Here is a 24,511-nt window from a genome sequence, read left to right on the forward strand (position 1 = left end):
GTACCCTCTGTGGTTGAATAAAAAGAAAAGGAGTACTTGTGGCGCCTTACAGCTCACTTCATCGGGTGCTTTCGATGTTGTAGCTCACGAAAGTTTATGCTCAAATAAATTTGTTAGTCTCTAAGGTGCCACAAGTATTCCTTTTCTTTTTGCGAATACAGACTAACCCAGCTGCTACTCTGAAACCTGTAGTTGAATAGTTCGCCTTAAGGATTATTTGTGGTTTGTGATGAATTACTTATGAGTTTCATTTTAAAGTAACATCAAAGAAACAGATTAATATTTTAATGTCAGTCTTCTAACACTTTGTAATGTTCTATAATAAGGTTCTCGTATTCAGACTGAATACAAGTCACTTCTTTAAAAGAAGCTTTATTTTTTTGGCTTAAGATTTAGGGAGGAAGTAAATGTAGTTCTTGGTGCTAAGACTGTCTGCTGCCACTATCCTCTTGATTGTCCTAAAGGCATAATTCTGAGTGAGTGTGCATCATTGAGTTGTCAATAGAGCTGGAGAAGGGATTAACAAGAACAAGATAACAGCAGTGTTGAATAGCCTGTAATGTCTCCTGGGTTTGTTACTACCAGCAATTGTTTTATAGTAGTGTGGAGAGGGAATTGATGGTGTTGGTGGGAAAGGATCACTTCTCCTTGCTAATTTTGATAGATAAATGTAGCTGGCTATGGGTTGATAGTTTTTTATTTTTGTTTTATTCCCAGAGTAAAGATGGGAAAACGCCATTGCATATGACAGCAATCCATGGTAGATTTTCAAGATCACAAACCATCATCCAGAATGGTAAAAAGAAAAAAAGTATTTATGTACATGTATTGAAATGTTAATGATATTTTCACATTCTTATTTTGCTATGGCCAGTATTTCAGTTAGTGAGGTTTTTATACCCTGATAAGATGCGTATAGACCCTACCCATCTTTAGCTTCACTTTAAGGATGGAAAAGCAAGGGTATTTGTATCATTGTCCCTTTTCTACAGCATTGAGTTACAGAAACAGTTTGCCCTCTACAGTAGTGGTTCTCAAACTATTGTACTGGTGACCCCTTTTATACAGTAAGCCTCCATATGCGACCCCCCCCCTTATAAGTTAAAAACACTTTTTAAATATTTAACACTATTATAAATGCTGGAGGCATAGCAGGGCTTGGGGGTGGAGGCTGACAGCTTGCAACCGCCCACATAAAATCCTCGTGATCCCCTGAAGGGTCACGACCCCCAGTTTGAGAACCCCTGCTCTACAGATAAATGACGAGACCCGCATTTACTTCGCTGTCCATTATACTCCTGATGGAATTCTGCACCACTGCAGAATGCAGAATTTGCACAGAATTAATGTTCCCTGCAGAATTTTATTTTTTCATGCAGAATTTGTGATTTCCACCAAAATGCTTCCTTTTTCCAGTTTTGTGTGTTTCAAATGTATTACAATGGAACCACAATTATCCTGTCTAATAGGGACCAGAGCCAGATCGGATGACCAAAAATCCACATAAACTGGGGAGTGGGCAGGGTTGCCACCCATCCAGGTTTTACCCAGACAGATCAGTTTTTGGCTTCTCTGTCAGAGTGCCATTTAGGGTTGCCAGGTGCCTGCTTTTCGACCAGAAAATCCAGTGTAAAAGGGTACCTGGCAACCCTAGGGCACCCAAACCAAAAGTCTTGTTATTGCGGGGGAGGGGTAGAGGTGGGATGCTGAGCAAGTGCTGGGGGCAGGGCTTCAAGGTGTAGCAGGGGCAGGGCCTTGGGGAAGTGGGGCTTCAAGAGTCCAGTTACTAGCAATTAGAAACCCTAACCAAAAGTCTGGTTATCGTGGGCTGGGCAGAGACTCCAGATTATTAACGCATGCGAGCCCCTGCTCTGTTGGGGCTGCCTCTTACCTGCAGGCAGGCTCCTTGAGACGATCCCATGAGCAATGGGGACCGGGCTTTGGGGAGAAGAGGTGTGAGTGACAGGGGCAGGGCTCGGGTGTCCGGTCACCAACAGCTAGAAGGGTGGCAACCCTAGTGGTGGGTGCTCTAGGTGTCAGCCCCTAGCGGCTGGTGGTTTGGTTAATAAGGAGAGCAAGATAATGGAGGCTTGGTTAAACTAGGTTCTGTTGTATTTAATTTCACGGAAACAAGATAACTGCCAATAAAAATACCTCAAGTTTTGTATTAATATGCCTAGTAAGGAATCTGTTTGTCAAAAAAACATTTTCTGAATCTTTTTGGTTGTCTGTATTGTTACAGACATACTTTCTGGCAGGTATTTTGAAATATTTTACAAAAATTGAAACTGGCAAGATTATACCATGTTATTTTGACAAATAAAAATTTGCAGAATTTTAAAATATTATGCACAAAATTTTTAATTTTTTGGCGTAGAATTCCTTAGGAGTACCATTAGTACTCAATACCACTGAAACATTTTAAATTTTTAAACCAAAAAAATCATTCCATCACATTACTTGTACTTTAAACTTATTAATCTTTAACCCCATTTTGCTAACAAACATATGCACATGTACCATTTTGTGCATTCACACTAACTTTTATATTGTAGGAGCTGAAATAGACTGTGAAGATAAGAATGGAAATACACCTTTGCACATCGCAGCTAGATATGGTCATGAGCTACTAATCAACACTCTAATTACAAGTGGTGCTGACACTGCAAAGTAAGTTACTGACTTGGATATAGGCTAAAATAGTTCAGAAATGCATTAATTAGTAAGCCAGAGTAATGTATTGTTTCACATTTCTTTCTTAGCTCTTTAAATATTCAACATGAGATTAGAAATGCATTCAGTCATATTCTTTGCAGATACTGTATCTTGTTATAGTGTCACATCTCACTGTAGTTTAAACAATCAGAAAAGAAGTAGTAGACTGTGTTGCCAACTTGTACTTCAATATAATAGTTGAAATATGCAAGCCAAAACCTCATGCATTTTAACTGTCTGTCATGAATGAATGCATTATTTTTAGATTGAAAGTAAGCTTCTTAACATATTAAGAGATTTCCTTAGATCTAATCATTCTAATTAGATTTTGTTGTGGAAACCCTATACATGTGCAGTTTGGCATGCAATCTTGATTCTTTTATTGTAATGAGACTATGATGTCTGATTATGCTGTATCTTAGGAGGGGTGTACATGGGATGTTTCCTCTCCATTTGGCAGCATTAAGTGGATTTTCAGATTGTTGCAGAAAGCTCCTTTCATCAGGTAGGATACTCTTTTAAAAATGTGTTGTGGTTACTACATATACATTAACCTTTTAGTATTTTCAGTTATATTTCACAATATTTAAGCCCTTTTTCAGTAGTACATAGAAATAATCAGTTAGCTGAGGATTGTGCTAGCTAGTCTGAGCTACTTTGCATAGTTAAAGATGGAGCAAGCTTTCTGTGGTAAACCTAAATTTCAAAACTTGTAAAACTTAGCCAGAACTGAAGCAATATGCCTGAAATTTCAAGTGTGATCTTATGCACATATTTTCTGGAGGGATTGAGACAAACTAGACAAGTAGTTTAGGAACTATAGTGGTTCAAAACATGTGGTGATTTCACTTTAACATCTTCTTTACTTGCTCCTCGAACGCCAAATTGTCATGATTCCAGTACAACTTTGCCTAGAATAGTGCTGTTCAACCTGTGACTCTCCATGCTTTAACCTGTATGCCTTGAGGGCAACTGCATTAAGAACAATGTTTGTATTTGATTATGAATTAAAAACATATTCCCTGAGCAGCACTCTGCAACTTTCAAACTGACGTGTTTAATCAACCCCCTCACTATGAAGAAACTGTACAGGGTACTGCTTCCCCTGTGACCCCTGGATCAGCTCTGCTGTGAGCTGGGATTATGCTGAAAGGTGTCAGTCCCCTTTCAGCTGAATACCTACTGCATGGCAAGGAAGGGAAGACGTATTAATTTTGGCAGCTCCATAGTCTGCTTCTCTGATGAGATATGGAAACTCCAGGGGGCTCAAAAGGAAAGCTTGACTGTCTTGAGCCTAGGAGAGTGATTATCAAAAGGAGGACTCCCTTCCACACCACAGGGAAGTGTGGAAGCCTAGGAGAAGGGGAAAAGGAAGAGAAGCTGAGGAACCAAAATGTAGGCATGTTGATTCTCTTCTCCAGCATCTTGCTGTAATTTGCACCAGCTGACAACTGTCCATTAGGTACCATGTGCAGCTGTAGGATAGGCAAAGCTTAGCATGCTCCAGCCACTTCCCCTTTCTGTCACAGTGCAAAGTTGTACTAGATGTATACCTACAGGAGACTTCCCCATGTCAAGGTAATCTCCATCAGAGGACTTGCAGATGATTTCCATTCTCTGTGTTAGTTGCACAAAGGGATGTGGACCAGCACACATAATCTAAAGCAGTAGTTCTTAACTTGTGGTGCATGCACCCCCAGGGGGTATGAGATGCCCTTTCTGGGGGTGCGAGACATGCCAGGTTTTTTTTAGAAGGTAAATAATCGAAAACACAAATTAAGAACAGGAACGTAAGTACAACTACTTTGTTTCATCAAACCGATGTATTTATTAACATTATACTTTAACGATTACTGTAATATACAAACAAAAATATATCTAGGTTTAAAGAACTGACCTACTTCAATGATTTTTGATAAGGGGTGCGAGAACATATTTTGAAAACCAAAGGGCTGCAGTAAAGGTTAAGAACCACTGATCTAAAGCATCAGTCATGGTTGCTTGACCATTTAAAAATTATATGTGCAGCACTCAGTCTGAAAAGATTGGACACCAGGAGCCTAGAAACTCCTGTTTAATAAGTTGATGTTATTGAAGATTGGTATCTTTGACTAGTGTATTTTTTTGCAGGGAGGAGGGTGAAATTAGTTGATTCATATATTAAGAACCCCTCTGGAATCTGAATTCATCCATCACAGTGATGCAAAGCTTGCAAAGTCTGCTTGTCCCTATATGGATGACCATTATGGAGACAGTGGTGTCAGGCAAGGTATTAGTGTGATGAGATGGACTGTTCAGTGAGCAGAACTGAGAAATACTTTGTACTTTGGGTGAGGCCTCCTAGGGGGTTAATGAGAGGGAGAGTGCCAAATAGGGGCAGTAGAGACAGCCCATATTAGTAATCTAGGGACCACTTCTCAAATCAGATCACTAACTAGCTTTATGTGCCCTCTCTATGCGAGAGGGAAATGGAGATGGGACACATACCTAGGGTCCATCCAGTTTGGGATGAAGAAAGAGGGGAAGCATAGTGGGGGAAAATGTGGGGAGAACTGGAATTCATCTCTGTGTAGTTCACTAATTCCGGTCACTAAGAAATTCTTAAATTAAGGAAAAAACAAAACAAAAAAAATTGAATCCCAGCAAAAAAACCTGAAATTGGAGTTATCGTTGTGAACATCTATCAGTTATTTGAAAGGGAAACTCAAGAGAATATTTGAGAAAACTACAACTATAAATGTAGCTTGGAAATTGTATTGAACTATAACTTTAATTTTAAATAATGATTAAGTATGGACTTGCACTGTTAAAGTCACTCAGACAACTGTAATTCTCCTAGTCCTTCACTGATATTCCATCCTGCATGCCTGTAATACATTGTGCCTAAAACAGTGGCATTTTAGTGAAAGAAATCTTGATAGGTCACTTGGGAACATGGGAATTGCCATACTGGATCAGACCAGTGGTCCATCTAGTCCAGTATCGTGTTTGACAGAAGTCAGTGCCAGATGTTTAGGAGGAAAGTACAAGAAACTCTTCAATGGACAGTTGTGGACTAGTTTTCTCACTGGGAAGTTTCTTTCTAACCCTACTTCAGTGGTTAGCTAAAGCCCTGAAGCATGAGTTTTTCTTGGGGTAGGAGGTACTCTAATGCAACTTAATGTTCTCATTATCCATTTGAATTTCTAATCCTTTTTTGAACCCTATTAAACTCTCGGCCTCTGTGATATTTGGGGTAATGAGTTTACAAGTTAATTTTGTGGTGTGCACAAAAGCATTTCTTCTTCTTTGAGTGGTTGCTCATGTGTATTCCACAATAGATGTGCGTGCGTGCCATGTGCACAGTTGCCGGAAGTTTTTCCCCTAGCAGTACCCGTAGGGGAGAGCGCCCCCCATGACCCCTGGAGTGGTGCCTGCCTGGCGTGGTATAAGGGAAGCTGCATGCTCCCCCCCACCCTCAGTTCCTTCTTGCCACCAGTGAAGGTGCGTCAGAACTGCTCTGCTCCGCTCCAGCTTTGCTGTAGCTCGTCCCCAGAACTGTTCATTCGTTCAGCATTAGTACCTGTAGTTAGATAGCTGTTTAGTTAGTCAGTGAGCCCGAGCCGGGGCATGCCCCGCGCCCCGGGATTTAAGTTGTATGGCTCTTGTAGGCATTCTGTGCCAAGAAGTGACCCGCACGCAGACTGTTTGTGCTGCTTGGGAGAAACCTATATCAGCGAAAGGTGGAAGATTTGCAAGTCATTTAAGCCGCAGACTAAAAGAGAAAGGGATATTAGGCTCTGGGCCATCCTGATGGAGTTGGAGCTGACTCCGACCCCAGCACGCCGCTCCGAACTGGTACCCGGCACCGCGGCGTTGGTATACAGCCACCCTCCGGTGCCATCAACCAGTCGGCACCGCTCCTCACTCACGGGCACGCCAAGAGGGCCAGGAAGACTCCCTTTTTGCAGCGGCACCGAGGGAAGTCTGGGACAGAGGCTAGGCCCATGTCAGGCAGTCCTCGATTCCCACCGGGCCCCAGGCCTCTGACTCACATTGAGCAGAGTAGCCCAGCCCCTTTGGAACAGGCCTCTCCGGATGTCCAGATGCCGTCCATGCCTGAAGCCCTCCAGGTGGCCTGGGACGAGGTCTGAACCAGTACGTGGTGAAGCTCAAGTTCTGCATGGTCTCTCTGGCCTCCATCATCCCCTCCCTGGATCCCAGGGACTGGTACGCTGCCCTCGATCTACAGGATGCATACTTCTACAACCACATATTTGAGGGGCACAGGCACTTCCTCCATTTCGTGGTGGGACAGAATCATTACCAATTCACGGTCCTCCCGTTTGGTCTGTCCACTGCCCCCACGGTGTTTACAAAATACATGTCAGTGGTAGTGGCCTACCTCAGACGACGAGGGGTCCAGATATTTTCCTATCTGGATGATTGGCTTGTCAACGACACCTCCCGGTCACAGGTGAGGGATCACATGGTGCTCCTCCTGTCCACGTGCACTGCCTTGGGCCTATTGGTAAACAACACCAAGTCCATGTTAGTCCCGCTCCAATGCATAGAGTTTATCAGGGTGCTCCTGGACGCAGTGTCGGCCAGGGCCTCTCTCCTGCCAGACAGATTCGAGACCCTGAAAACTCTCATCGATTTGGTCACAAGGTTCCCGGTAACAACAGCCAGGGTTTGCCTACAACTCTTGGGTCACATGTTGGCATGCACGTACATGGTCCGTTATGCCAGGCTCAGGATGAGGCCCCTCCAGCTCTGGTTGGCCTCGAAGTTCTCCCAGGCCACGGACAGGATGGACAAGGTCCTCACCGTGCTGGACTCTGTGATCACCTCCCTACGGTGGTGGTCCGCCCCAAACAACATGCTCCAAGGGGTCCCGTTAAGGGACAGGGCCCCGTCATTGGAGCTGGGGTCCGATGTGTCCGACCTGGGTTGGGGGGCCCATGTGGGGAACTTTCAGACCCAAGGCCTGCGGTCGGCTCAAGACCTGACCTTACATATAAACGTCAAGGAGCTCAGGCCGGTGCGGCTGGCATGTATGGCCTTCCGCTCACACCTGGAGGGCAAGGTAGTCAGGGTCCTCATGGACTCAATGTTCTATACCAACAGGCAAGGCGGAGCCCGATCCTCTGCCCTCTGCTGCAAAGCCCTCAGACTATGGGACTTCTGTATAGCCCACAACATCCACTTGAAGGCCTTCCACCTACCGGGCGCCTGGAACGAGAGTGGGGATTGCTTGTGCAAGGACTTTTCCTCACAACACGAGTGGTCCCTGCTCCTGGAAGTGGCCCACCGGCGATGCCCCCGGTTCTGCTCCGGGGGGGTCTGGGGAGGGGTGCTATCTCCGATGTCTTTCTCCTGTCCTGGTCAGGCCAGCTTCTCTAACCTTTTCCCCCGTTCCCTCTAATCAGCAGGGTCCTGGAGAAGATAGACAGACAAGGCCCGGGTCCTCCTGATTGTTCTGGTGTGGCCCAGGCAGCATTGGTATGGGACCCTCATGGGCCTGGCAGTAGCTCCGTCTTGGCTGTTGCTGCTCCACCCAGACCTGCTTCTCAGGACCAGGGCCGCCTCCTCCACCCCAACCTGGTGGCTCTTCACGTCGCGGCATGGCTGCTCAGTGGTTAGGTGGAGAGGAAAGAACGAGCTCAGAGCAGGTGCAGCACATCCTCCTCGAAAGTAGATGGCCCTGTGCTTATTTGGTGAAGTGGTCCCAGTTTTCTAGGTGTGCGGTGGACCAGGCTGTCTCCCCGGTGACCGCCCTGATCCAGCTTATCCTTGATTACCTCCTCCACCTGAGGACCCAGGCCCTGGTGCCCTCGTCAGTCAAGGTTCACCTGGCAGCCATATCGGCCTTCCATCCGCTGGTGCAAGGGTACACAGTATTTTCCCATGCTATGACTGGCAGGTTCCTTAAGGGTTTGGATCATCTTTTTCCGTATTCTAGACACCCGTTCTTGCAGTCTAAACCTGGTGTTGGCTCGTCTCATGGGGCCCCCGTCTGAACCAGTGGCCATGTGCTCCTGGGCTCACCTCTCGTGGAAGGTGGCCTTCCTGGTTGCAGTCATGTCGGCCAGGTGAGTCTCGGAGCTCAGGGTCCTGATATCCGAGCCGCCTTTACACAGTCTTTCATAAAGACAAGGTCCAGCTCCGCCCACACCCCGCGTTCCTCCCGAAGGTGGTCTCCGCCTACCACATGGGTCAGGACATTTTTCTACTGGTCCTCTGCCCCAAGCCTCACGCGTCCAGTGAGGAGCGCCGTCTCCACACGCTCAATGTGCAGTGGGCTCTGGCTTTCTACCTCAAGCGGACCAAGCCATTCAGAAAGTCCTCACAACTGTTTGTCGCCTTGGCTGACTGCGTGAGGGGCCAGCCGATTTCCACTCAGTGGCTTTCCAATTGGATCACTTTGTGAATCCGTTCCTGTTATGAGTTGGCAGGTGTCCCCCTGCCACCCATTGTGAGGGCACACTCGACTCAGGCACAGGCCTCATCGGCTGCCTTCGTGGCCCACGTCCCCATCCAGGACATTTGTAGGGCTACCACGTGGTCTTCGGTTCACACGTTCACCTCGCACCATGTGATTGTCCCCCAAACCAGGGATGATGCCAAGTTCGGCAAGGCTGTCGTCCGTCCTGGGATCTTGTGAACTCCTAACCACCTCCAACAGATATAGCTTGGAATCGCCTATTGTGGAATACACATGAGCAATTACTCGAAGAAGAAAAGACAGTTACCTTTTCCGTAACTGGTGTTCTTTGAGATTTGTTGCTCATGTCTATTCTATATCCCCCCCTTCTTCCCCTCTGTCGGAGTTGTCTGGCAAGAAGGAACTGAGGGTGGGGGGAGTGCGCAGCTCCCCTTATACTGCACCAGGCAGGTGCCACTCCACGGGTCGTGGGGGGCACTTCCCCCTGCGGGTACTGCTAGGGGAAAAACTTCCGGCACCGGTGCACATGGCGAGTACGCACACCTATTGTGGAATAGACATGAGCAACGCATCTCGAAGAATGCCACTTATGGAAAAGGTAACTGTCTTCTTTTCTTGGTTCTCAGTTTGTTGCCTTTCAGTTTCATTGTACTTTCTCCGTGCTATTTATTGTTTCATTTCACTTCAGTCACATTCTTTCTTATACTTGGTAAATCCACTATTTTCTTAGGAAGTCTAATTTGGAATTAACATACTTTTGGGGCCATATTCTCTCCTGCACTGAGATTAGTTTGGGTGTGACACTGGGCAAAAAGTTACCCTTCCCTGATTGTCATGGAGCCAGTCCCAGTTCATTAGCTTAAATTAGAAAAATCCCTGAATTGCTCTAGCATATGCCAGATGACTGTGGACCTTTCCCAGTTGTGAGTTGGAGTACGTCAGGTGAGCCCTGTGAGGTGCGGGTGGGGGGAGTTCTCTCACTTTATTCCACTTTGAGAGCTACCAGAACAGAGAAATGGAACCTTTGTAGAAAACAAAGTTGTGTTATACATAAGCATATCTTCTTTTTTTTACCTCCCACTCTGTTCCCCTACTATTAATATTATCTTCGAAGAATGACTTCTTTAAACCCCATGTTCCCCCTCAGCATAGCATGCTTAGAATCATGTATAAAGCACTGTTCTTTTGACTGTGCATGTGTGTGTATCAGATAACCGTGCTTTTGATATCCTGACTCCTATGGCGGATTGTCCTGAGTGAGGAAGCATTTAGCAGAGATGTGGGCTGGGTTTGTTTCTTTCTCTTTCTCTTTCTTTTTCTCTTTTTTCTTTTTTGTTCTTTTTTCTCTTCATGAACTGCATAGGGACTTAAAGAAAACAAGAGGTGTTTGCTGTAGTGAGGTAAAACTAACCTATCAACACAAGTAAGGTAATCCAGTTAGATGATCATTGTTGAGTTTTCAGAGTCAGTAGTGTAATGATGTTGTATGTCTTAAGCAGGCCGTCCCTAGGGGTGAACGGGGCCCGGGACATAGGCAACGAGTTTCTAATCTACTGGGGGGTGCTCCCCAAGGCCCCACCTCTGTCCCACCTCTTCCCACCCCCGTTTCGCCCATGCACTGCCTCTTCCCCGCCCAGTTCCGCCCCTTCCCCCAAGCGGGCTGCACCTTCACTTCTCGCCCATCCCCCCCAGCGCCTCCTGACACTGTGAAACATCTTATCCACGGTAGGTGCTGAGAGGGAGGGGAATATGCTGATCGGCAGGGCCTGTTGGCCGGCAGAAGGCGCTGGGGGTGAGGGGAGGTTCTGGTTCGGGGGCTGCTCCTCCCTCCCTCCCGCCTGCCGCTCACCTCCCCTTTAGCCTCCTCACCCCGCTTGCCCTCCTGCCTCACCTCCCCACCCACCTCCTGCGCGATGCAGTCACCCCAAGTCAACGAACCCAAGGGACGGCTCTGGTCTTAAGTATTGGATAGTCTCCTAGCAGTTGTTTCTGAGAGCAGTGATACAGGAGCAAAGTTAAGGCTCCGTTGGTGACCTTAGTTGTGCATCTCCCGACTTTCAAATATTTGGATTTAAGTTTGATCTTAAATTTGAATTTCCAGGGTTCGTATAACATTTTTTGAGAAAACTACACCATTCTCTAAAGGCCTTTTTCCCCTTGAGTAACTGGTGTTTATAATCTTCACTCCATTTTAACCAAGTTCTTTGCCTGGGAATAGAGAACTAAGTTGAAGGATGAAATAATGTGATTAGCTTCTGGGTTTAGTAATGCCAACATTCCCTCCCTTTAAAAGATTGGTATGCAGAACACTGAATGTTAAGGTGAGTAGTATTAGCTTATGCTTAAAGTTGCTATTGCATTTTTCCATAAATAAATGTTTCAGTATCAGATATAAAAATGTTGGTATTTTTAACAGAAGGGATAAACAAAGACACTCCTATCAGAAATTGCTTTTTGCCCTAATGTCATTAAAGATAAGTTTGCATTGTTACCTTTGTCATTTTTAACGGAATACACATTTCTTGAAATATTGCAAACATGGTTTTATTTCAGATGCAGTATATTTTTGTGTTTCAACATTTACTGTTGTAAATAACATAAACTACAGCTTAATTATTGAAGGGCAATTTGGTGAAAGGGTTGAATTACATACATGGTTTCACAATATACTAACTTATTTTTGTAGGCTTTGACATAGACACCCCAGATGATTTTGGCAGGACCTGCCTTCATGCAGCTGCAGCTGGAGGGTAGGTAGCAGCTCTGCCTTCACTTGAATTTTTTTTTCTTAAATCGTTGATCCTGACAGTGTTTTTCTCCTCTTTTTTCCCCCAAGGAGCTTTGTAGGTATGAACATAACTTCAAGACGGTGTCTTTCTACAAGCTTTAAAAAGGCATAAACTGCAATTTCTACTCAGTCATCAATCTTTTATTGTAATGACCAACAGAATCAGTTACTCCTGGGGGAATTCTGCATCAGTGCGCGTGCATAGAATTCATGTCCCTCGCAGATTTCTTTGCTTCCCTGCAGAAAAATGACTTTGATGGGGGAGCAAAGGGAAGCCGCAAGAGTGGTCACAAGCCCCTCCCCGGCAGTGTAGGCAGGTTGGTGCGGGTGCCTGGAGCAGCCAGTAGAGATGTAAATCACCTGGGGGATGGGCAGGGGTGGGTGGTGTGGGTGTGTGACACTCTGTCCCTCTCGCTCGCTATTGCAGCATGTTTGGAATGGAAGGGCAGGGCTTCGGGGTGTTTCTGAGCAGGTAGGTGTAGGACAGGCTCTGCTCCCTCAGGCAGAGCAGAATGCAGCAGCCTGCCTGCTTAGTGAATTATTCCCCATGTCTTTGTGAATTCCCCCAGGAATATAAAATAGGTGTAAAAGTTTTAAGGCTCCTTTACATTGCCAGAGTGCTGTAAAGGACAGTACGGCCTTATAAATGCTTATGTTGCTTTCGTTATTAGAATGGGTCTAACTTTTTGGACTGAAAAAATTTCCTATCAGACTGTACTCCATGAAGTTTGCTAATTCCTTTTCTGGAGATGGTCAGTAGCTAATATAAATTGTGAGTTTGATTTCCCCAGTCTTCACTTTCTCTTCAGTTGTTTGATGTAACACTGGGCAAATGGCTGCATATATATGTTGCCTAATAACTAGAAATAAAGGGTGAAACCTATCTACATTACTATTAGGCAAGGGGGTTTGGGGATTTCCTCCAGTGTTCCCCACTTCCATTCTCCATCCATTATATTGTAGTTTAAATAAATTACTGAAATAATGGAAACCAAAGTGATTATGTTGCATTATTTTGATAAATAAAATATGCAGAATTTTAGAATATTGTGTGCAGAAATTTTAATTTTGTGGTGCAGAATTCCCCCAGGAGTAATCTGTGTTATTCCAGTTTCAGGATTGTCTCAAAATGGATTAATTTTACTTGTATGTTTTACTACCTATAGAAAGTACAGACCATGTTATTTAGGGCTATCATTTACCAGAACCCTATGTTAGGAGCACTTTGGAGACACATGGTGAAGGGGTATGGTACCACCACCTCACCTGCTTGCTTCGCTTATCCCCTTTCCACTCAGTTGCTTACAGTGGGGCATAGGAGCTGTAATTCTGGGCAGCCCTTTGAAATAGGCTGTACAGAGTTGGGGGAGGGCTCTCTACTGCCTTTCCCCATGCACAATTATGTATGAGCTAGCTACAACTTTACCCTCTGTGTGTATATCTTTATAGTATATGCTGTTTGTTATATTTATAAACATTTGGATACTAGATGACTTCTTTCAGCAAATGAAGGGTGCTAACTTATTTTTGATTATTCACTAAGAAAACATGTTTTAGATGTTTTTACCAGCATGTGAGGGAAGCTGAGGATAGCATGAATGTGCTCACACACAGTAAGAGCCTGGGAAACCTGTATGTTTAGCATATACCTGCACATAGATTTGTCAAGCTAAATTTTGCATACAGTAACAAAGTTCTGGAGTTCAGTTAACCAGAAGCAAGGAAATTTTGATTAATAGTGCTCATGGATGGATTGTGATCTGAAGAATTCAGACCGTAGAAAAGAACTAGTATTTGACTAGCATTTTTTCTCTAGGTGGGCATCTTAAGGAGTGCATGTAAACATATAGGCCTTGATTCTGCAGACACTTCATGCTTGTGACTAAAACCACAATATTAGTCCCATTAACTTTGGCCACCCATTAATAAAGCCAAGCATGTGCACAGGTATTGGGAGGAGCAGTGTATTAGTCACTATAAAATTAGAGTACAGAGTAGCTATTCAATATTGCCTAGAAAAATTGGACAGTAGATTGTCGTACATGCTCAAGTGCACACAGCTTTCAGGAAATCAAATGGCCAATGCTGCATGCACATAGAATTTTAAAGTAATATAATAAAACCAAGTGTAATTTTTATGTTTGGGGATTTTGGGGTGGTTGTTTACTGGTAGAGCCCTGCAAATTGGTGGATATCCACAGACCATTTTTGCGATCGTGAGTGGCTGAGGATACACATTTTATATCTAAAGCCCAGCAAATCTGCAGATATCCGTGGATCATTTTTGCAGATCAGATGTGAAATACAAATTTTTTTATCCCGCATAGGGCTCTATTTACTGGTATAAAACATTATCCTTGGAATAAAAATTACTTACTTGTGATGTTACCTCACTCCCATCCTCACAGTTAGGCTTCATATCGTAATTTTCCTGTGTCTCTGAAAAATATTCACAGCTATTGCCATAAATATTTTTTAAGATAGCGTTCTTCATAATGCAGTATCAAAGATAGCATATACATTGCAAACTTTGTTTTTCCTGTCACTTATTAATTGGCTTTAAAACAAACAAAAATTTATAAGTAAAAACTTGCCACGGGCTGAATCTTGGCAAAAAGCTCTTAGCATGCATTAATTTTTTCTATTAAGTTTCCATGAAATTAGAAGTGTATTTACTACTTGAGGACATTGCTCTTGTTGATTTCAAAAGGCACGCTACATAAACATCAAAATTCCCACATTTGGACCAAGGACAGTTTGTGGTCCTTAATATTTTCTTCTACAACTTTAAAGTCTGTTTTTGGTGGTGTTTTGTATGTAAAATATAGTTTGATTCATTATCAGTAAAAATATTGTTGTGTGATAAATAACTGTACAGAAATTCTGATAGTTTGTAAAGGGCGCTGTGTTCTTGAAAATTTAATTTGCAATCAATGTTGCATTAATTTAATAGGAATTTGGAGTGCCTAAACCTTCTGCTCAACACTGGTGCAGACTTCAACAAAAAGGACAAATTTGGGAGGTAGGACACAACATTCTAAGTGTGTGGAATTTAGAGCTTCATTAAAATATGCACATAAGTAGCACAATAGTTCTGTGTGAAGGAGCCCATATTCCATCACAATACATTGCTTTTGGAGTGATTGTATTCATAATAAATTGTTGGGTCCCCATCCAAGCACTACAACCAATTTAGTCTAAGCATCTTACTGAAAGTTTAAGATTATAAAAAAGTCACAAGGTGTTTGATTTGTTACATTCTGTTATATAGTTTTGTGTATTTTAGTATGTATTTGTTTTTTCTTTCAAATTGTCCAATTGATCTCATATGTTACTGTAACTTTAATAAAGATGTTTTTGGTGTAAGGTGCATCCTGATGGGTTTAAGTGGCTCTCAACCTGTAGATTTACTGATTTTTTCCTCATTAGCCCACGTGTCAAGGCTATAAATGCTCTTCATCAACCTGTTCACTTTGCCGCTTCTGAACGTTTTGCAATCTTATATATTTTTTTAAAGTAAAATCTAAATGCTTTTAATAAAATAACTTTCCTTTTTACCTCCATCCATCCCTTCTTCATATAGCTTTCTCTCGCTTTTACTCTCACTCTGGACTTTCTTCAAATAACCCACTACTATTGCTAGCCTCAGATTGTTGTTTAAGTGCAGACAGCATGGTTAGTGCTTGTGAAAGACACTAATTAAAGACAGCCAAAGAGATTACAATCAGAAAGACAATAAGAAGAGATGCTCTGGAAGAACCAGAGGCAAGAATTTATCATAATTTAAAAATATTCTTCATAGCATCAATTGTTTAGTGGAAATGGTCCCTCAGTCCTTGGTTGAGTGACAGGAGTAGGACTCCAGCAGAAGTATCTGACTGTGAATCATGTCTCCCTTTGAAATCCTACTTGCACCCTTGGCTGAGAATAGAGGGGTTAATTGTATTTCATAGAATCCTAGAATATCAGGGTTGGAAGGGACCTCAGGAGGTCATCTAGTCCAACCCCCTGCTCAAAGCAGGACCAATCCCCATCTAAATCATCCCAGCCAGGGCTTTGTCAAGCCTGACCTTAAAAACTTCAAAGGAAGGGGATTCCACCACCTCCCTAGATAACACATTCCAGTGCTTCACCACCCTCCTAGTGAAAAAGTTTTTCCTAATATCCAACTTAAACCTCCCCCACTGCAACTTGAGACCATTATTCCTTGTTCTGTCATCTGCTACCACTGAGAACAGTCTAGATTCATCCTCTTTGGAACCCCCTTTCAGGTAGTTGAAAGCAACTGTCAAATCCCCCCTCATTCTTCTCTTCCGCAGACTAAACAATCCCAGTTCCCTCAGCCTCTCCTCATAAGTTATGTGTTCCAGTCCCCTAATAATTTTTGTTGCCCTCCGCTGGACTCTTTCCAATTTCTCCACATCCTTCTCGTAGTGTGGGGCCCAAAACTGGACACAGTACTGCAGATGAGGCCTCACCAATGTCGAATAGAGGAGAATGATCACGTCCCTCGATCGGCTGGCAATGCACCTACTTATACATCCCAAAATGCCATTGGCCTTCTTGACAACAAGGGCACACACTGTTGACTCGTATCCAACTTCTCGTCCACTGTAACCCCCAGGTCCTTTTCCGCAGAACTGCTGCCTAGTCATTCGGTCCCTAGTCTGTAGCGGTGCGTGGGATTCTTCCGTCCCAAGTGCAGGACTCTGCACTTATCCTTATTGAACCTCATCAGATTTCTTTTGGCCCAATCCTCCAATTTGTCTAGGTCCCTCTGTATCCTATCTCTACCCTCCAGCGTATCTACCTCTCCTCCCAGTTTAGTGTTATCTGCAAACTTGCTGAGGGTGCAATCCACGCCATCCTCCAGATCATTAATGAAGATATTGAACAAAAGTGGCCCCAGGACCGACCCTTGGGGCACTCCGCTTGATACCGGCTGCCAACTAGACATAGAGCAATTGATCTCTACCCAGCTTTCTATCCACCTTATAGTCCATTCATCCAGCCCATACTTTTTTAGCTTGCTGGCAAGTCTACATTAGTGTAAACTTCGAACCTGTAAATTGGTGTCCACGTGGGGAACTGTGGTGCACACTGCTATTCCCAATCCCTGTGTCCAAATTGCGGGATAGTATGAACATGCCCTTAGATCCCTCAGTCACTTGTGTAAAATTTTCAAAAGCACCCAGGTCACTGACTTCTGAAAATTGTTTATATACTATATTATGCTTTGTAATCGTTTTCCCCCCAGGCTGAGTAATTCATCAATATAATATTTCCATGTGAAATTCAAATTTCAAGTTTCTTTAAAATCAAATGCATATTTTAAAAAAATCGTCAGTTATTTTATTTTCTATACAAGCATATATTTTTGGTACATTAAGACGGGATGAAACAAATAGACACACCGTAGGACTTCACATTACACCTCAGTTTTGTTCTCAAAACCCTACTGAGCACTCCACACAAAATTACTTTAGGTGTTCTGCAGGAAGGGCTAAATTTCACCCTAAATAAACAGTTGCATTTTGTTCCAGTCTTTCTTGGTGGCTTTGCACTATGGATGATCAGATTTGCTCCTGTTTTGTCAGTGAATGGCCCACAATTAAATTGTTTGAACAAATAGATCTTTCAATAATTATTTTTCATTTTCCTGTGCATGTATGTACACCTCTCAACACCCACAAACTGTCCATGTACTGGCTGACAAATATGTACCCTGGACTGCTATTACACTTTTTAAAATGATTTTTACGGAACCATGTAATATTTACATATTAGAACTGAATTATTCAGCCAATAATAAAATAGAATATAAACATGTTTTTAAAATTTCATTTTATTTTGCATTTTTGTCATTAATCTGTTGTATGTCTTTCTCTTGTATTTGAATGTGTACTAAAGAACTCCACTTCATTATGCTGCTGCCAATTGTAATTACCAGTGCCTGTTCGCCCTTGTGGGATCTGGAGCTAGTGTGAATGACCTTGATGAGAGGGGTTGTACACCATTGCACTATGCAGCTGCATCAGACACAGATGGCAAGTAAGTGTCATGTCATACGAAAGGGTGAATATTTAAAGACTTCAGAGCTGCTGTATTTTGTTTTCTTACTTTCTGTAATCATATATGCCAAATGTAATTTTTATATTTATACTATTATATTATATAATATTTATATTTATATTATGTTTATTGGTCTGTTCAGAATACAAGAAATACTTTGGTTTAAACATGTTGAGGTTTTTTGTTTTTTTTTTCCCCCTCCCCATACAGCTAGGTGTATTGTAATCTTCTGGATTTTAATGTTGAAGTCTTAATTGGCTATACACTGTGGATTAAATTCCTGCTCTGCACAAAGTAAATGTGATCTGGGTCTTGGCTGCTTATGAGACTTCCAGATAGCTATACGAGAGGAGTCATTTTTTCTAAAAATTCCGATATTTCAGCTCTAGAGGATTGGAGGCAATATGTTTTAGGTGATAGGTCCTTGACTCTCCCATTTGTTTCCTTTGCTGGATCATCAGACTTAATGCTGTAAGACCAGTCTGAGTTATCCTTATCCTGAGGTAGGCTGAATGTAAAATATTTATTTAAATACATAAACATTTTAACATTTATAGGCGAAGATTGCTTTATGACTTTTGTCTTCATTATGGTAACAGTAAAAAGGATTCTCTTGTTATAGCTGACAAGTTTGGTCAAATTTCTTGTTTTTTTATTAACGAAATGTGCTCAGAAGCTTTTTGTATTACATCAAAACTAAAAAGACTGTCATTGTTCTGGGATAGCACAAGAAGAGATGTTCTGCATAAAGCTTGCAATCTCAAGACCCAACATGTAGAAGTAACAAACAGAAAGAGAGAGGGTGATGGTAACAATGAGAGGCACATGTGATACAGAATAGCCGTGCATAACTTATTGGGCCTTTTTAAGTGTAAATAAAGAGTAGAGATACCAGTAATCACTACTGGCCATTTTAGTAGGCATTAAAGTATATATACCCCTTCCATGTAACGTCTAGGTTTTTTTGTTGTTTACGTGCTACTTCTCTGTTAGGTATGTAATCCCACTTCCTGCTGGCATTTGTTGAGGGGTATTTACTTTAATTATCACTTAAATCATTCCAAGATTCCAAGTTTCACAGTTGCTCTCAAAGACATCCGTGCCTCAGCGCCAGAGTGAGTCTTCAGCACCAGAGTGAGGTTACATTGTTTTGCCAGCTGTCTTGCAGAGGTTAGAGGATGAATTATGATAATAATATTTCAGTGCTTTGGGAAATAACTCAAAGAATGATCTCCAAAATCCCTGAAATATTAATGTTCTGATGAACAGTTGGCTCTCTGGAAGACAGACTGCCAAGTAGTAGAACCTGAGAAGCAGCTTTTTGAGTGGATGCAGCAACATGCTTAAGACCAGTTGGAAAACAAGTTCTGTCTGGCTCACATTCAGAAGGAGATTAATAATAAAAACAAATAAAACTGGAAATTAGTATTGGGCTGGAATATAAGTTCTGGAGACAATGTCAGGTAAGTAATCTATATGGAATCTCTGGAACATTTGTGTGCTTTTTCATAAAGTTTGTGCAGATGTTCCCAGAGATGACTTTCTGAAACAATGGCACTCTTCCTACCTTCTCCCCATTTATAAAAAGCATTGATTGATCACAGGATGACTGTGGGCTGCCATGAAAATGCCATGTGATGCAGCCGTGAAAAAGGCTAGGATGCATCCAGTAAGGGAAGTGTTAGTACCATTTTACAAGGCACTGGTGAGACCTCATCTGGAATACGATATGCAGTTTTGGTCTCCCATCTTTAAGAAAGATGAATTCAAGCTGGAAGAAGTGCAGAGAAGAGTTACTAAGATGATCTGAGGAATGGAAAAACATACCTTATGAGAGGAGATTCAAAGAGCTTGGCTTGTTTAGCCTAACCGAAAGAAGGCTGAGGGGAGATATGATTGCACTTTCTAAATACATAAGAGGAATAAATACCAGGGAGGAAGAGGAGTTGTTTAAGTAAAATGCCAATGTTGACCTAAGAACAAATGGATATAAACTGGCCATCAACATGTTCAGGCTTGAAATTATACAAAGGTTTCTAGCCATCAGAGGAGTGAATTTCTGGAACTGCTTTCCAAGGGGAGCAGTGGGGGCAAAAAAATCTAACTGGCTTCAAGACTGAGCTTGATAAGTTTGTGGAGGAGATGGTATGATGAAGTTACCTACAATGGCATGTAGCTGATCTACGACTGCTAGCAGCAAACATCTCCAGCAGCTGGTGATGGGACACTAGATGGGGAGGGCTCTGAGTCACTACAGAGAATTCTTTTCCAGGTGTCTGGCTGGTGGGTCTTGCCCACATGCTCAGGGTGTAACTTATCACCATAATTGGGGTTGGGAAGGAATTTTCTCCTGGGTCCAGTTGGCAGAGACTCTGGGTTTTTTTCGCTTTCCTCTGCACCATGGGGTACAGGTGACTTGCCGGTTTAAACTAGTGTAAATGGTGGATTCTCTAACTTGAAGTCTTTAGTCTTCAGTAACTCATCCATAGGCTAGGAGTCTATTACAGGAGTGAGTGGGTGAGGTTCTGTGGCCAGCAACATGCAAGAGGTGAGACTAGATGACCATGATGGTCCCTTCTGACCTTAAAGTCTGAGTCTTTGACCTTGTCTACACTAGAAATTACTTTGGTGTAACTTATGTCGCTCAGTGGTGTGAATAATCCACAACCATGAGCAACATAAGTTATACCGACGGAAGTGCCAGTGTAGACAGTGCTATGTCAGTGGGAGAGGTTCTCCTGCCAACATAACTACTGCCTCTTGTCGGAAGTGGAGTATTTAAGTGATGGGAGATTTCTCTCCCATCAGCTTAGAGCGTCTCCCCCACAAGCGCTTCAGCAGCACAGCTGCATCAGTGTAGCTGCGCTGTTGTAAGTGCTGTAGAGTAGATGTAGTCTGTCTCCAGAGTATGTTTAACAATACTTGTATTCCTGGGAATCAAACTAGCAAGCCTTAAGTCTGTATCAGATAAATTAGTTGAAAAAAATAGAGTGAGTTATAAAACAATAGGGATAAGCTTTTGTAGAGGAAAGTCATGCTTCAACCTTTTTAGAAATATTTGACAGTCATCAAGCTAGCAAATAAATGAGAGGTAGACATAATATGGACTGGAATATAAGTGCTGCCATATTAATATGGACTTAGTGCTGTATACCACATGAGGTATAGCACATGTTGTGATAGGCACATGTAGGATCCATGGATCTTGAAAGATGTGTTAGTGCACTAAATGCCCCAACAACTATGTGGGTGAACCCAGACAATCACTATGCTTTCAAATAAACTCTCACAGGAAAATGATAAAAGACAAAAACACTCTATCACCTCTGAGTGAACACTTTTTTCACAAAGCAATCACTCTATATCTGACCTATCAGCCCTCATCCTCAAAGGAAACCGGCACAACACTTTCAAAAGATAAACCTGGGAGCTTTAAATTCATTACTCTGCTAGACACTAAAAAAGTCATGGACTGAACAGACACATTGGATTTATGGCTTATTACACAATCTGTAACCCACTAACCTCCTCTTTTTATCTTATGACTGCTGAGGTATTAACAGATCATTCTGCCTTGAATGGTCCCTTACAATCGGTGCTAACTACTTTTGCTAAACAATATGCTCCTCCTTGCATTTTGCTGTCACCGTACCTTTCCCCAACCTGAAGAAGAAATTTTACTTGAGATATATCAACCTTCACGCAACAAGGCATAAGCCAACCATTGACTGTCTGGGGTTAGGAAGACACTGTCTCCCTAGGCATATTACATATGTAAATGTCTGTTGTGATGGTCTTACATGCTCCTCTACATCTTCTGGTACTGCTCTTTGTCCGTCTGAATACTGGGATACACGGACCACTGTTTGATGTAGTAAGGCATGGCAGTTTGATGATTCTATTTGTTGCATATAATAAAATTGGACTTTTTGTATTTTCAAGGCAAGTACTAGTTTACCAATTAATAAAAAGTTGAATTTTAACATTAATATGGTTCTCATTTGTCACTTCTCACAGGTGCCTGGAATACTTACTAAGAAATGATGCAAATCCAGGGATCCGAGACAAACAAGGATACAATGCAGTTCATTATTCTGCTGCCTACGGTCATCGCTTGTGTCTTGAACTGGTAAAAAAAAAAACAAACAAACAAACAAAACCCTGACTTACTGTGAAATAGTTACTATCTACCTGTAGAGTTCTTCTAGGTTAGGCTGCTGGCCTAGAATTTAAGATCCAGGTTTAATTCCCTACTCTGTGCAACCTTCCACACATGTTGCACAAGTCACTGAGTCTCTCTCTGTTCCCCAACTGTCAAGTGGGGATGAAAGTACTTCTTTACTTCACAGGAGTGTTCTGAAGATAAAAACATGAAAGATTATGACACACTTGCATACTGTGGTAATGAGGACATGTAAATAACTTAGACAGAATCAAATGGTTGAAAGGATTGTTGTTCTAGATAGTGGGATAACACAGAATATTTTTTGTTTAAACTATAATTTTTCTTCTGTTAGCTAAAGTATTAAAACCACTAGTAGCCCTCTGAGATGTGTTAACTGATTTAATGTGAGCTCCTATGGATTAAAAACAAGAGCATAATACGTTTTGCCTGAGAGAGATTTACTTATTTAAAGAAAAGGATCTAATTTTGAAATATTTTGATCATAATATTGCAGTGACTAGTGACGACATAATACATTTAAATAACAGCTTCACAGTAGATTTTGATCAGCACTTGGCACAAAAGTATACGATTTGACATTTGTTTTCTGTTCCATGTTTACAGTTAGTACTTATATATTAAAATTACACTTGTATTTTCAATTTTTTCAAGCCTGTTGACCTAAAATTTTTTTTAAATTTTAGATTGCAAGTGAAACTCCCCTAGATGTTGTAAGTGTGTACACTTTATCATTAAAGTATTGTATAGCAAAATGGAGCATTATGTCTCAGAATACTATTGCTTATCCTAGTGTGTCCAACTGTGTGCTTTCCAGTGAACAGGCATGCATTTTATATTAATACTACTACTTATTATTATTATTACTTCTTGTATTACCATAGCACCTACGAACCGTAGTCATGGACCAAGAACCTGTTATGCTACGTGCCATACAAACAGGAAAAAAGACGGTCCCTGCCCCAAGAGGCTTACAGTCATATATATAAAGTTTGAATTGGTTTAACCAGTTACATGATCATATTTAGAAATTGCCTAGGTCTGCTAATTGCAATTGCTTTTCAAGTAGAGTGGAATTTCAGTGGTTGGAACCATTCTTTCTAAACAAACTGATAGGTCCCTGTCTATTAATTCAGTTATCCAGATGTACTGGGTGGTGTCCAAGCATTTTGAATAGTTGGGATTCTGCTGTATTTAATTAACTGCAGTCCTGAAAAAGAATCTACGTTAATACACCAAGCAAATTTTGAATGAGCCACCACAGGAAAACACACAGGGATTTTTAAACTCATTTTATAATACTGTATGTGCCTTGATTCATCTCTTCCTTTTCATGTAAATTTGTGGCTTTTCTCTCCTCCTTCCCCTTGCTGCTGAGGATTACTTTGATTAGGCTTCCCATGTCTATTTTCTTCTCCTTCTCCTTCTACTCTTCCCCTAACTTATCATATGTTCCCCACCTATCCAGTGTTCCTTATTGGATAAACTGTTTGTTTGCTTTTATTTAAAAAAGAAAATACCTTATTTGGGAAGAATTTCTTATTTGAACATTTCAATGTGAAGCCAAATGAAACACCTGCTAGTTGGGCAGGGGAGATGCAGGAAGAGTGTTGCCTTTACAGCCCGAAGCCTTTAAAAGATTGAAATAGTCATTTATACAATAGTTGCAGGGGAAAAATACCATGTCTGTGGAATTTTTGTGCAGTTTAATCTGTAAGTGGTGAGGGATAGCAATTTCCATACTATTGTTGAAGGGTGTATTTTAAAACCTTTTTCTTGCATTTAATCTATATTTGTATTTCTGCTAGCTAATGGAAACATCAGGTACTGACATGCTGAATGATTCCGACAACAGAGCACCAATTAGTCCATTGCATTTAGCTGTAAGTATTTCATTCGCTAGTGATTGTTGGTCTACTGAATCATATAGATGTATGCACAACAGTTTTTTGACTGATGCAAGATAGTTTTGGTTCATGCCAGATGTTTATTCGCAGGTCAATATCAGTAGTTTTCAATTAGCAATATACATGCTCTCTTACATGAGTTGCATAAGATTTTGTATATCAATTGTAAATGTGCTCTTGAAGAAACACTGTCAACATCAAATCTGTTCAGTATTTTAAAAAAAAAAAAGTTAAAACTGGTTTCAAGTACTGTATCTGCTGCTGAATTCCCTTGCCAATTTTTTATTATTTAGAGCAACCTTTCCCTATTTTAAAAAATGTTTTTCTCTCCCCTGTTTGTGAAAGACACACACAAATTATCAGGAAACTGACTACACAGGGAAAACAATGAAACCAATCATATAAAAGTGCAGTGAAAT

The 24,511-nt window shown here is 41.9% G+C and overlaps 1 protein-coding gene across 5 annotated transcripts in view; it reads left to right on the forward strand.

Moving 5' to 3' along the window:
* Positions 1-24,511, forward strand: part of ANKRD28 (ankyrin repeat domain 28) — a 227,303-nt gene that overhangs the window by 156,892 nt on the left and 45,900 nt on the right. For all 5 annotated transcript variants that reach the window (XM_073333566.1, XM_073333567.1, XM_073333568.1 and 2 more), the window contains 9 exons: positions 718-796; positions 2,556-2,670; positions 3,138-3,220; positions 11,829-11,892; positions 14,884-14,952; positions 17,841-17,981; positions 22,020-22,131; positions 22,872-22,898; positions 23,994-24,068. In XM_073333566.1, coding sequence (XP_073189667.1) covers positions 718-796; positions 2,556-2,670; positions 3,138-3,220; positions 11,829-11,892; positions 14,884-14,952; positions 17,841-17,981; positions 22,020-22,131; positions 22,872-22,898; positions 23,994-24,068 — 765 coding nt within the window. The remainder of the gene's footprint in view (positions 1-717; positions 797-2,555; positions 2,671-3,137; positions 3,221-11,828; positions 11,893-14,883; positions 14,953-17,840; positions 17,982-22,019; positions 22,132-22,871; positions 22,899-23,993; positions 24,069-24,511) is intronic.

This window comes from Lepidochelys kempii, chromosome 2 (assembly GCF_965140265.1).
Source record: "Lepidochelys kempii isolate rLepKem1 chromosome 2, rLepKem1.hap2, whole genome shotgun sequence".
NCBI lineage: Eukaryota > Metazoa > Chordata > Testudines > Cheloniidae > Lepidochelys > Lepidochelys kempii.